General features: G+C 42.6%; 1 protein-coding gene across 1 annotated transcript in view; it reads left to right on the top strand.

Moving 5' to 3' along the window:
- Positions 1 to 14,183, top strand: part of ASPA (aspartoacylase) — a 30,446-nt gene extending 16,263 nt beyond the window's left edge. The window contains exons 3-6 of the mRNA XM_033922907.1: positions 2,722 to 2,815; positions 6,472 to 6,579; positions 9,665 to 9,774; positions 13,577 to 14,183. Of these exons, the coding sequence (XP_033778798.1) occupies positions 2,722 to 2,815; positions 6,472 to 6,579; positions 9,665 to 9,774; positions 13,577 to 13,783 (519 nt within the window). The 3' untranslated portion in view covers positions 13,784 to 14,183. The remainder of the gene's footprint in view (positions 1 to 2,721; positions 2,816 to 6,471; positions 6,580 to 9,664; positions 9,775 to 13,576) is intronic.
- Positions 14,184 to 14,719: the final 536 nt, after the last annotated feature.

Raw genomic sequence — 14,719 nt, 5'->3', positions numbered from 1 at the left:
TTTTTCCAACAACTGAAGTGAGGCTCACCGGCCTGTAGTTTCCTGCTTCATCCCTGTGACCACTTTTATGAATAGGGACCACATCCGCTCTCCTCCAATCCCCAGGAATCACTCCCGTCTCCAGAGATTTGTTGAACAAGTCTTTAATAGGACTCGCCAGAACCTCTCTGAGTTCCCTTAGTATCCTGGGATGGATCCCGTCTGGTCCCATCGCTTTGTCCACCTTCAGTTTTTCCAGTTGCTCATAAACACCCTCCTCCGTGAACGGCGCAGAATCTACTCCATTTTCTCGTGTAACTTTGCCGGACAATCTCGGTCCTTCTCCAGGATTTTCTTCTGTGAACACAGAACAGAAGTATTTGTTTAGCACATTTGCTTTCTCCTCATCACTCTCCACATATTTGTTCCCAGCATCTTTTAGCCTAGCAATTCCATTTTTTATCTTCCTCCTTTCACTAATATATCTGAAAAAATTTTTATCTCCCTTTTTTACATTTTTAGCCATTTGTTCTTCCGCCTGTGCCTTCGCTAAACGTATCTCTCTCTTGGCTTCTTTCAGTTTCACCCTGTAGTCCTTTCTGCTCTCCTCTTCTTGGGTTTTTTTATATTTCATGAACGCCAACTCTTTCGCCTTTATTTTCTCAGCCACTAGGTTGGAGAACCATATCGGCTTCCTTTTTCTCTTGTTTTTATTGATTTTCTTCACATAAAGGTCCGTAGCCATTTTTATCGCTCCTTTCAGCTTAGACCACTGTCTTTCCACTTCTCTTATGTCCTCCCATCCTAACAGCTCTTTCTTCAGGTACTTTCCCATTGCATTAAAGTCCGTACGTTTGAAATCTAGGACTATTAGCCAGATAGAGTACAGAATTGATCAAGCACACAATCCATCCCACCTCTCTGAGAGTTTTATTTCTTCTTGAACTATGGAACTAGCTGAGGGACTTAAGTAGATCACTGTATGTGGGAAGAGCCACACATGCTCAGAATTTTACCTCTGGGAGAGCTGTCGCTTCCTGTATTGTTGCATGATATCAGCTTTTGTGGCTGATCAATCCTGTTGTTTATGGAAAACATCAGGTGTTTATGTTTCTATGAAAAGTGATTCTTATGTATTTAGAATGCATTATTATTTGAATGGTGGTTTTTTTTTGTAAATATATAAATATGTGGAGGACAATTTTCGATAGGACGTCCAAGTCCAAATTTTGACGTTTCCCCCAAGACATCCAAAATCTGAGGTGGAGAAAAATCCATTTTTAAACAGGACGTCCAAATAATTTTTTGGGTGAAAATTGCCTACTTGGACGGCTTGACTGCCAAAACATCTAGACCAGTGGTTCCCAACCCTGTCCTGGAGGACCACCAGGCCAATTGGGTTTTCAGGCTAGCCCTAGTGAATATGCATGGAGCAGATTTGTATGCCTGTCACTTCCATTATATGCAAATCTCTCTCATGCATATTCATTAGAGCTAGCCTGAAAACCCGATTGGCCTGGTGGTCCTCCAGGACCACTGGTCTAGACTACCAGGACATTTAACCTTATTTACCATTTTCGACCACAAAAATGTCCAAGTTAGAAATGTCCAAATCAGTATGGTTTGTTTAGTTATAGCCCCCCTTTAACAAGGTGGGTTACAATACTACATTCACAATAAGCATTCCAAACAGCCATAAGACACACATGTATAAATTTAATCAACATATCATACACCCATGCTTCATTTCGCAAAAAAGATGTCTCTTCAAAAGCCTCTTAGAAACAGTCACATCTTTTTGCTTTCTAATACCATTTAGTTGTGAGATAGGTCACTATTCTAATTCTATGCTGTGAACTTCACATAAAGGGTGCCAGATATACATCTCACCATAAACCCCTTATAATTTATGCTTAGTGCTCCCAAACTCCCCTAAAACCTACTATACCCACCTGTCTACCACCTCAATAGCCCTTATGGCTGCAGGTGGCACCTATATGGCAGTATAGTAGGGTTTTGGTGGGGCTCATACTTTTCACCATAAATGTTACATTGGCTTATGGGTCTGGCTCCTTCTCTCTATGGTTCATTAGCCCCCCCCCCCCCCAACTTGGCTACTTAAGACAGCTGTATGGAGTTCTACTAGGCTTTCCTATATCAGATGCTGCTGTTCTAGACACAGGTATGTACTGTTTCATTCACATATTTGGGGGGGGGGGGGGAGAGGAGTTAGTGACTAATTGGGGAGTTTGGGAGATCATACCTTAATGCTTCCAGTGGTCGTCTGGTCAGTTTAGGTACCTTTTTGGCACTTAGACGCTTCTAAAACAGGTCTAGGTAATAATATCTAAGTTCCATCCAGGACGTTTTGTGAAAGGTTTGATTATCACCGTGAGATGTCTAAGTCTAAACCGGCCCAATCCCACCCAAAACACATCTCTAACATGCCCTTTTATGACTTAAGATATCCAGGAGGGCGAACATAGTGGAATAAAATATTTGGTTTGAAAACTGCCTCTTGGACATTTTACTGAGAAAAACGTCCAAGTGCCAATTTTGAATTTGGGATGGGGGGGGAGGGAATGTTTTTGTGTTTTGAAAATGCCCCTAATTGTAACATAGTAGGTGACAGCAGATAAAGACCTATATGGTCCATTAAACCTGCCAACAAGATGCATATTTCTTTATTGCTGAAGCAAAATACATATTAAGTGATAGAAATACTTTACCAATTTTTCCTAGCTTGCTTTATCTCCAGCATCTTGCCCTGTGCTTTTGATTGATCATTCAAACCTGAAGTATGCAACAACTCGATCTGTAGCAAAGCATTCTGTAGGTAAGCAGCACATGAATGTCATCATCAGTTTGACTATGTACAGTAGTTGCTAAAAGGAGAACTATTGACAACACTCCTTTCCTTACTACATTTGATACTTTTTAATGTGTTGGGATTAAAGTGAAGATACAAAATTTTCTTGTACAGTACTTCCAACTTGTGCTGTTTGACCACAAAAATAAACAGGTTAATGTGAAGTGACAAAATAGACCAAGAAACATCATTATTCACTTTCTCGAATGTGACACGGACAAGAGGTCATGGACAGAAACTGAGGGGCAGTAGGTCCAGGACAAATGTCAGGACAAAGAGTGGTGGATGCTTGGAATGCTCTCCCGGAGGAGGTTGTGACGGAGACCACCATTCTGGGATTCAAGCGCAAGTTGGATGCACACCTTCTTGCAAATCACATTGAGGAATATGGAAATTAAGGTCTCCAACAGGGAGCACCAAGCTTGGCCTCCGCGTATGCGGGTCACCGGACTAGATGGACTTAGGGTCTGATCCGGTGAAGGCATTTCTTATGTTCTTATGAAAGAAAGAGCCTTGATGTCATTCTGCTGCTCACAGTGGAGAGCGTTATCCTGCCACATCGCCCTGGATTCTATATAGGCCACCCTAATTTGGACACAGATCCCAGATGCATGTGTAAACTAATTAGTCAATTAAACGCTAACCATTAATTATTGGAGCTGACTGGCATTTAATTGGCAGTAATTAGGAGTTCTGCACACATCTGTCCTGTGCCCTATTCTATAACATTCTTGCCTAAATTTCATAGCGTGCAACTCATAAGGGGGGGGGGGAGGGGCATGAGCAGATCAGGGGCATTTCCAGAAGTTAGGCATCACGCTATAGAATACTTGGATTTACATGCTCAAGTGCCATCAGTTGGGCATGAGGATTTACGAGGGGCCTCTCAAAAGTTCTCATCCCAAATAACAAAGTTGGGGCAGTCTCCATCTAGGGTGATACACTTAATCCAATGGTTTTCCATTTTTGTCTGTTCCGTATTTTTCCGATGGAATGAAAAAAGTGGAAAAATCACTGGACTGAGTGTAATAGCCCTTGATGGAGACTACCCCCAACTTTGTTGGTTGGGCTGAGAACTTTTCAGCGGCCCCTCGTACACCAGGTTTCAACAGGCATAAATCCATGCTAAGTACTATTCACACATCACTGAAACCATCGACGCAATGTGCGACAGCCTCAAAGAAAGCAAACATCATCAAAGCTGGGCATCATCAAAAAGGGTATCACAACCAGGACGAAGGAAGTCATCATGCCGCTGTATTGCACAATGGTGTGCCCGCACCTGGAGTACTGTGTTCAATACTGGTCGCCGTACCTCAAGAAGGACATGGCGGTACTCGAGGGAGTGCAGAGGAGGGCGACTAAACTGATAAAAGGTATGGAAAATTTTTTATACGCTGACAGGTTAAAAATGCTGGGGCTGTTCTCCCTGGAGAAGAGGAGACTTAGGGGGGACATGATAGAAACCTTCAAAATCTTTAAGGGCATAGAGAGAGTAAATAAGGACAGATTCTTCAAACTGTGGGGAGCCACAAGCACTAGGGGTCACACGGAGAAATTGAAAGGGGACAGGTTTAGAATAAATGCTAGGAAGTTCTTTTTTACCCAGAGGGTGGTGGACACATGGAACGCGCTTCCGGAGGATGTGATAGGCCAGAACTCTGTACAGGGGTTCAAGGAGGGTTTGGATAGGTTCCTGGAGGATAAAGGGATAGAGGGGTACAGATAGAACTTGAGGTAGGTTATAGAAGGGGTCAGAAACCACTTCATAGGTTGCAGACCTGAGGAGCCACCGCGGGAGCGGACCACTGGGCGAGATGGACCTCGGTCTGATCCAGTGGAGGCAATTTCTTATGTTCTTATAAAGGTTGCTTAATACTAAGTGTCCTTTATAGAACTGGTGCATAGCATGGATTTTAATGATGCCTAACTTTAGATGCCATTTATTGAATTAACATTACAGCTTTGGAAGTATGACAAACTGTATATATTATAAGCCAATATATATTTTTTGAGCCACTATAAGAATAATATGCAAACTTTCATGGCCACATAACTTACATCTTCAAATATCAAAGAATTTCCTTCTTTGTGTCATCTAAAGAAAGGAGCTCTGTTGTTTTGAACATACACAGGTCAATATTTAGCCAGCAACAGTGAACATTTTTATAAACGCTGACTGCTGCTGGCTAATTTAGACCTGGATATTCAATGCCAGGCCATGTCAGCACCAGAACTGAATATGGCGATACCTGGATGTCGTGCAGTTAGATGGATATTCAGTGCTGTACCTTTCAAAGCTAACGGGGCAAAGTTAGGATTATTATATTGATGGTATCTGCATAACTTCTAGGACTGGGGTTGTTCTCCTTTGAGAAGAGGAGACTACGAGGGGATCTGATCGAGACTTTCAAAATACTGAAAGGATTTGACAAAATGGAGCAGGGAAAGCAGTTATTTACAATGTCCAATGTGACACGGACAAGAGGACATAGACTGAGGCTGAGGGGGGACAGGTCCAGGACGAATATCAGCACAGCGAGTGGTGGACGCCTGGAATGCTCTCCCAGAGGAAGTAATTGCAGAATACACCATTCTAGGATTTAAGGGTAAACTAGATGCACATCTCCTTAAGAGTGGCATAGAGTGATACGGGTAAGGTTAAGTTAGATGCACATCTCCCTTGAGAAGCATACAGTTATATGGGGACTAAAACTATGCCAGGGTAGACCTGGCGGGGCCTCCGCATGTGCGGATCATTAGAACAGACTCCCACTGCAGGTGATTGAAGCCAGCAACGTGACAGATTTTAAGAGAAAATGGGATGCTCACGTGGGATCTTTAAGGGAGTAAATTCAGAGGGGTGGATACTTGGAATGGGCAGACTCGATGGGCTATGGCCCTTTTCTGCCACCATTTTCTATGTTTCTATGACTTGATGGACCCAGAGTCTGATCCGGAGATGGCAATTCTTATGTTCTTATGACTGCTCTGGTTGTGCCTAGATAGTGCCATGGTGGTCAAGGGCAGTGGCGTAGTAAGGGGGGGTGGTCCGCCCTGGGCACATTGCTTGGGGCACCGGCACCCCTCCTCCTCTCTGTCCCCCTTCTCACTCCTCCCCTGCCGCACGTGCGCCCTTCCCCTATACCTTTTTAACTTCGGTGAGAGCTGCCACCAACTTGCCCGCCTCTGCTTTGGCGCTCTCTCTCTGACATCACTTCCAGGACTTGCGCCTAGAAAGTGACAGAGAGTGCGCCGAAGCCGACATGGGCAGCATGTTGGCGGCCGCTCACACTGACATTAAAAAGGTCCAGGGAAGGGGCGCAAATGTGATAGGGGGGTGGGGAAGAGGGCAAAAGAGAGCTGCCACCACCCTGGTGCCACTCACCCTCACTATGCCATTGATCAAAAGGGACTTTCAATGGCATTGCTCAGTTAACTGCTGCTGAGACACTCAGCCTAATTTAACTGGGTAGAAACCTCTCCTTCCTAGCTATGGCATTGTTATATTGTTTTTCTGTGATACAGTAAAAGATTTCACATTATACCAGGAATTAGAGCTGTGCCATAATTTATTCTCAAATGACCTTTCTAATACTGTACCCTTCATCTTCCAAACGCAGGTGTAGAAGTTGGTCCCCAATCCCACGGAGTTGTCAGAGCTGATATTTTGGATAACATGAGGAGGATTATCAAACATGGTTTAGATTTTGTGGAACTTTTTAATAGTGGTAGGTTAAAAAGAAGAAGGATCTTTGGTATTATTCTCATACTTGGCTGTGCCTGGGAATGCAATGGAGGCAGCATTCACAGCCCTGGAGGGGGAAGTTGTCTTAGCTCTTGTTTAATGATAGAAGGTAATTCTGTAAAGAGGCAATTATATTTAGGCACCAAGAAAGCACATGTTTGGAACCTATTCTACAAAGGAAAGTAGCTGCCCAGTTGTTTATTTTTGGTGGGGGTTTTTGTTGTTGGTTTTTTTTTTTTAAATAAATACTAGTCTAGCAGGGCAAATGCATGCCTAGATTTTAGGTATGACCACCTTCAATCATAGAATCTGAAGCCTCTGATATGCAAAAGCACTATCCCTGCATTCTTATATACGGTGCCCAGATCTGGGTTAATGAGCTATTAATCATCAATAATTGGATGCTAACATATTGATATGAATTGGCACCAATTAGGATTTGTGCATACATCTGGCTGTGCGCTATTCTATAATGAAAATATGGCTTCTCATAACAACTAAAAGGTGTTTAGTTATATATGAGAGAAAAAGGATCTCAGAAACTGATGAAATGCTAAAAGATTTGAGTCTGAGACTTATCAGTTCCAGATTTTGATCACTGATCCTGTAAAAAAAAAAACTCTCATATTTTCAAACACCCTATTTTGTGTATATTAACTTATATTTATATTTCTCAATTATTTTTTAATCATTTTTATATATGATTTCCCATTTAACTATCTTCAGACACTACTGTGTATTCATGAAACCCTTTTGTATGTAGTGAATGAAGTTTTCTCCTGGAAAAGGGGATAGAAAAAGATAAATAGAGGATTACTGCACAGGTCCTGGACCTGTTGGGCCGCCGCGTGAGCGACTGCTGGGCACGATGGACCTCGGGTCTGACCCAGCGGAGGCATTGCTTATGTTCTTATGTTCTTGGAATATAATCAGGTGCACATTGGTAACAGCTGACATAAAAATAACCATGAAACTAAAGAGCCTCCAAACTTATCTCAAAGTTTTTTCATCAGTCCAATCCTGATAGTGCCTGTTTTGCCAAACTTGTGTCAGCTTCTTCTGGGGATGCACACAGGACTGAATTGTACAGGACTGACTCAAATGGATCTATAAGTTGCAAAAAAATATAGACCAGAGCAATTTAACAACCTTCTCATTTGTAATAACCAGCCAAAATTCCCAAGTGCTACTATAACTATCAAAAATCCCTTATAGCATTAGAAATGCATAAAGCTGGCTTAATAAGTTTTTAATACCATCTTTTTAACTATATAAATTTTTAATACCATCTTTTTTCTGGAGATAAGTTTGGAGGCTATTAGTTTGGCTTTCTAATTTGTTGGGTAGCGCTATTCTAATGCCAGGCAACTAAATGCCACAGTGACCAACTCAAAATGGGGTGTGGCTATGGGAAAGGCATGGGCAGGTCAAGGGCATATAGTGTTATAGACTATTGGGTCTCCACACCCAACCTGGTCACCAGAATTTACACTAGGGGGTCCTTTTATCAAGCTGCGCTAGCAGGGTTAGCGCGTCGGACATTTCATCACGCGCTAACCCCCGCAGCTGGCTAAAAAACTAATGCCTACTCAATGCAGGTGTTAGCGACTAGCACGGCAGATGGTTTAACGTGCAGTATTACACGCGTTAAACACCTACCACGGCTTGATAAAAGGAGGAGGAGGATAAAAGGACCCCTAGGTTTCAGCAGGCATAAGTCTGATGCCCAGAGTTGGGTATGGGAATCAACACTAAGAGGGAAATTCTATAAACGGTGCCTAAACCTAGGCAAAAAAACAGGAGGGGCCTATTCTGATTGGCCCAGGCACCTCAGACTCCACCTGTGGGCGGGGTTTCTGTCTCCTGGGCCAATCCGACCCCATTCTGGACCCGGCTGGCCTGCCGGACGGGCGGGCTTGGCACCCGTCCATCTGGCCAACTTACAAGTATGGGGAAGGGGTGGGGGGGTAGTGGGGTCGGCTAGGGGGGTCGCGGGTCGGCGGGGGGGGTCCGATCGGGGTTCTGGGGGGGGGGGTCCTTGGGGGGAAGGGGGTTGTGTCGAGGGCAGGAGGGCCTGGGATCCCTCCTGCCCGTATTGTAGTGGGGGATGGGGGTAGGGGGTCGCCGGGGCCAGGGGGGCTTGGACTCCCTCTTGGCCCGTTGTATCAGAGGGGGGGGGGGGTCGCCGGGGCCAGGAGAGATTGGGCTCTCTCCTGGCCCGTTGTATCGGAGGGGGGGGGGTCACCAGGGCCAGGAGAGCTTGGGCTCTCTCCTGGCCTGTTGTGTTAGTTGGGGGGGTCGCCGGGGCCAGGAGGGCTTGGGCTACCTCCTGGCCATATCAAGTAGCGGGGCACGATCGCCGGGGCAAGAAGGCTTGGGCTCCCTCTTGCCCTGATATCATCGGGAGGGGGTGTGATATATCGCGGCAGGAGAGATTGGCCATCTTCCCTGCCGCGATGCGATCCCTCCTCTACCCGAACTGCCACAACCCGCAGCAGGAAAGATTGGGCATCTCTCCTGCCGTGGGTCGCGGCAGTTTGGGCAGAGGGGTGATCGCATCGTGGTAGGGGAGATGAGGCATCTCTCCTGCCGTGATGGTTGCGGTGGGTAGGTTGCCGGGCCGCTGAACTGATCGTGCCAGTGGCCATCAGCTCAGCGGCCCCTTTTTCGGCACTTAGACCTGGTTTGATTTCATCTAAGTCAAAAAGGTTTAAGTACCGACTAGTCAACCTGTCAAATGTTTGGTTATACGTATTGTACGCCTAGGTGTAGGTCGGCCCACCTCCCGCCCACCACCCGCCCTTTCCCCTCTTCTAAACATGCCTCTTTTCTCTCTGTGCGTTTAGAGGCAGGGGAAAGGCCTAAGCTGTTTTTAGATACGTCTAAAAACCAGCTTTGGTTATGGATACTTGGACGATCAGGCTTTTTGATCATCCAAGTAGCCATTTAGGACACTTTTTAGTTTGTTTGTTTTTATTATGAACCCCTTAGTCTTTTATAACCTTATATTTTTTCCTAGGAAAATAATTTTCTCATTGCAATCTTTTATAACATTATATTCTTTCTAGGAAAAGAATTTCCTCCTTGCAGCATTGAGGTATATAAAATACAAGAAAAAGTTGATTATCCCAGAAATGAAGCTGGTGAAATTGTTGCTTTTGTCCACCATCACCTCCAGGTAAGATCTTTTGTTTAGCAGCTGATTTTATTAACGCATATGTCTATACAGCAGGCATGTCCAACAGGTAGATCGCGATCTACCTGTAGATCGCGGAGTGGTCAGAAGTAGATCGCCAGCCCTACTTGGCTCTATCTCTCCAGCAGCTCACCCCGTCGCTAGGAGAGAGCTCGTGCCGGCAGGTCGTCTGCCGAGGGCTTGCCACCGCTGCTGATCCTTTTTTCCCTGCTTGTGGGAATCTTGCCTGCGGGTGTATTAGGTGCCCTTGTTATATTTGTGCCAATAGTTTGTGGGTACCCCAGGGGGACGCCGCTCACGCCTCACGCCCCATGACAATACCCCACAGGCCTGGCATCATACCTGGTCTCCTGCCTCTCAGAATTACCCCAACACCCCTTAGCAGTGTGTTATATACTGGATGATATCCATTCGCCCAAGCTTAACCTGAATACACTTACCGTATTAGTTGTGTCATGTATTTTGTGATTTGTTGAATGAAATAAGAAGTTTTTTGAAGGAGAGGGGAGATGACCAAGCAGAGTTGGAAGATGAGGAGTGGTTATGTGATCTGGCATTTCTCGCTGACTTTACATGCGAACTAAGTGATATGAACCTTGAACTACAAGGTGAAAACAAATACATTGGCGAGATGAGTAGTTTCATCCTACAAGAGCAAATTTGAACTAATGATAACTGACCTTGCAAACAACACTTTTGATCATTTCCCTAATACACAGGACCATCTGGGAGAAGTATGTGATAGAAATCTGTTCTGTTATCCAGGAATTCAAAAATAGATTCTGTGACTTTGAGCAAGGGACATCAACGCCTTTGTGAAAGCTTCAGGTTTGAAAACAATAATACATGCAAAATTACACCAGCGCAAGGTTTTTAAAATGATAACCAAGATTTATTGAATTATTGATTCTATTTTTCCATTATTAGATCAAAAGAACAGCATCATTGCTTAACGTTGCGCTAATGGGAGATCGTCATTGTGGCCCAAAGGCTGGCCTTCTAACAACATTCTATTATATAACTTTTGGTTTAGTGACATCATCAAGGTTGACGACCAATAACATTTCTATGGGTGGTCTTAAAGTTTAGACAAAGAAACATTCCTCCATGTTTAAAAGTTATACAAAGTTTTCAGAAAATTACTTTTGATTTCTGAATTAACATTATAACATTCAAGAGAATCTATAATTATTAACATGGTGCTGAGAAATTCTCAGCCCTAAAGGAAAAAACTCTTCCTAAGCTGACAGGTTCAAATTGCACAGCCTTACACAGAAACCTTACTCTGGAGGAAGGGGGGGCAAATCCCCCTCTCTTCTCCCTGAAGCGTGGGCTTCCAATGCCCCCCTTCTTCCTATTCTTGAGACTGACTCTAATTACTTCCAGATGCTGCCTTAGGATTTTCCTTAGTGTTTCTTCAGGTTTAAAATATATAAAATATGTTTTTTCAAAGCAACACAGTCATACACTTCAATCCAATCATATTTGTTTCATTCACTCTTTGCTTGGTCAAGCTTTCATTCATTCAATAAATCATAATTTTCATTCAAAACTACATCCAATTCAGTTTGGGGCACGTTATCCTTCTTTACCAGTCTAAAGCAAGCATATGTGGCATTAATTAACACCACGCTGCTGGGAGCGGGAAAACTCAGAGAGGACAAAGAAGGCAGAAAACTAATCACTGGCACAAGATGGATTCCATGTAATCATGTTTTCCACCATGATTTGGCTCAACAGCAAAGTACATACACAGATATTATTATGCTTTCCCTTATATTAATCCTTAGTGTATTTTTCTCTGGCCTTAGCTACATTATTATTTAAATTTTTATTCACCTGTTTTTCCGTATGCTTCTATTTGGGCGCAGTCCTTAACTAACACAGATGTTTGTCTAACTAGAATTACCCAGAATCATACGAAAAACTGGCCTTTTGTAGAAAAAAAACTTCACAAAAAATACTGCACTTATCATGTCCTAACATCCATTCCCATTTCCGTCCCATAACCAGCCACGAGCCACTACTCAAACCCCTCTTGAATATTACTGAATTTATGTGGCGCTGGGGTTTACTCAGGGTACGGTTCTTCTTATGGATCAGTGTGTGTCTGTGCAAGTATATTCTTTTAATGCCAATTAATTAGATAGCAAAAGCCAGAAAAATGTACTACCTAGGCCTGCAACGGCAGGTATCTAGAAGATCTTACCCAAAGCGTACTTGAATTCTCTAGTGAGAATGCAAGCAAATCCCATCCACTATTCTAGATAAAACTTTATTGGGTTAAAATTTAGTTTGAAACTTAATTTTCATGGTGGTTGATCACTGGCACTTTTGGCCGGAAAAAGTAGATCATGAAACTGTTCGAAGTTGGATATGCCTGCTATACAGTATATAAAAATGTATAATATAATATCTCCAAGGACAAGCAGGCAAAATATTCTAACATGTGGGTGATGTCATCCACGGAACCCGGTACAGACACTGTAAAATGCACTGTCACTTTAAATCTTTAGGCAGTGCCCATACTGCACATGCGTGCCGGTGCCTTCCTGAAAGACATCAGCTTGCAGGACCATCAGTTCTCAGTTTTCTGCGGAGCTGAGAAGCTGTACCTTTGGTGTCTTCTCAGCGAATCAAACTTAGAAATCTTTTTATGCCTTCCCAATTTTATTTTATTGTAGTTTTCTTCATTTTTCTTATTTTGTAGTCATTCCCTTGAATTTGGTTAAATATTCTTCACTTTTGATTTTTTGGCCTTCAGGCCATTTCGAGACCTTTTTCACTCAGTGAGGTGATTAAATTTGCAGGTGACACAAAACTATTCAAAGTTGTCAAAACACATGAGGACTATGAAAAATCCAAATCATAGTTACCTTATGTCAGGGTCCACCTTAGGAGTCAGCACCCAAAAAAAATGACTTCTGCCTAGTGGCAAAAAAGCAAACAGGATGCTAGGAATTATTAGGAAAGAGATGGTACATACACAAACATATGAACATAAGAGTTGCCATATTGGGACAGACCAAAGGTCCATCAAGCTCAGTATCCTGTTTCCAACAGTGGCCAACCGAGGTCAGAAGTACCTGGCAAGATCCCAAAGAGTAAAACTGATTTTATGCTGCGTATCCTAGAAAAAAGTAGTGGATTTTCCCAAGTCCATCTTAATAATGGCTTATGAACTTTTCTTTTAGGAAACTATCCAAACTTTTTTTTAGACCTGCTAAGCTAACTGCTTTTAACACATTCTCTGCCAACAAATTCCAGAGTTTAATTACACGTTGAGTAAAGAAATATTTTCTCCAACTTGAGGTAATGGTCACAGGTGAATTGCTATTAACAACCTCAAATGTTAATAAAAGAATCTTGTTGATGAAAGATGTTAGCTATTGTGGTTTCTTCACTGTGCAATTGTTGTCAGTGGCATGAATTGAATGGAGAGTTCAGTTATAGAAGTTTAGAAAGTGTGAGTGTGTGGCGCAGTGGTTTAAGCTACAGCCTCAGCATCCTGAAGTTGTGGGTTCAAATCCATACTGCTCCTTGTGACCTTGGCAAGTCACTTAATTCCCTCATTGCCTCATGTACATTAGATAGATTATGAGCACATTGGGACAAACAGAGAAAATTGCTTTAGTACCTAAATGAACTCATGCAAACTATTCTGAGCTCCCCTGGGAGACCAGTATAGCAAATTGAATAAATAAAATGATTTTTGTCTTCTAAATTGTCTTTACATCTTATGAGAAAGAGACAGAAGCTCTTAAAATGTCTATATTTTTTGAAGGATCAAGACTGGCAGGCACTGAAACCAGGGGACCCAGTTTTCTTGGATCTGGATGGGAATGTCATTGTCTATGATGGAGACTACACAGTTTACCCAACATTTGTGAACGAGGCTGCATACTATGAGAAGAAGCAAGCCTTTATAAAAACTGTCAAAGTAACACTGACTGCAAAATGTATTCGATCTTCTGTGTTAAACCAGGAATAGTTTTATACAAGATTTTTTAAAAAAAATATTAACCATTGTTAATATTTGGCATAAGATGGCATAAGATGGCATAAGATGGCATAAAAAGATGGCATAAGAGCCAACTTTAAAATTATTATAGGTGCTAAACCCAACAGAAATGACCACAGTCAAGGAATTTGTTCAGTATTAGAGGTGTTCAAGCACCCAAAGCACCCACAGAGCTGGCTCCTATGTATGATGGAGAGTTCATAGTTTACCCAAAATCGGTGAACGAGGCTGTATTCTATGAGATGAAGCAAACTTTTACAAAAACTCTCAAAGTAACATTAAGTGCAAAATGTATTCAATCTGTTAATTAAACCAGGAATAATTTTACTAAAGATTTTTTTTTATATATTAAAGGTTATATATAACTTTTTATTAGCATAACTATTTCTTCAAAATGATTTCCCAGAGTAAGTGAGGTAGGATACTTGGTCCTTCTGGATAAATCATGTTCATAACTGAAATGTTGTCCTCAGTAATTCTTACAACTGTCAAATACTCTTCTAACAAATTCTCATTAAACAAATAATTGGACTCTTTACTCCTCCCCCTCCCTCCCCCCCAATATACAACCAGTGTCAGGCAGCACTGTTAATGTCTGCTGCAGGTGATGAACCAGGATATTCAATGCCTAAATGAACTTCTTTTTTACACATGGACATTTAAAAAGCATTGGCACATTCCCAGGTTCTATATATGGCATGTGATGTTGGGCTCCAAAATTTGGGCACACTGCCAGAATGCATGCACAGCTTAATAGCTTAATGAGTCATTAACAATCACCGCCATTTATTGATGTTAATTGGCTAAAGTTAGACTTTGTGCATGCATCTGACTGCATACTATTCTGTAATGCAGGCATCTGACTCCCTTAGCGCACAAACCAAACGGGGGCAAGGTTATGGGGGT

Source organism: Geotrypetes seraphini, chromosome 15 (assembly GCF_902459505.1).
Source record: "Geotrypetes seraphini chromosome 15, aGeoSer1.1, whole genome shotgun sequence".
NCBI lineage: Eukaryota > Metazoa > Chordata > Amphibia > Gymnophiona > Dermophiidae > Geotrypetes > Geotrypetes seraphini.
This window is presented reverse-complemented; position numbering and strand designations above follow the sequence as displayed.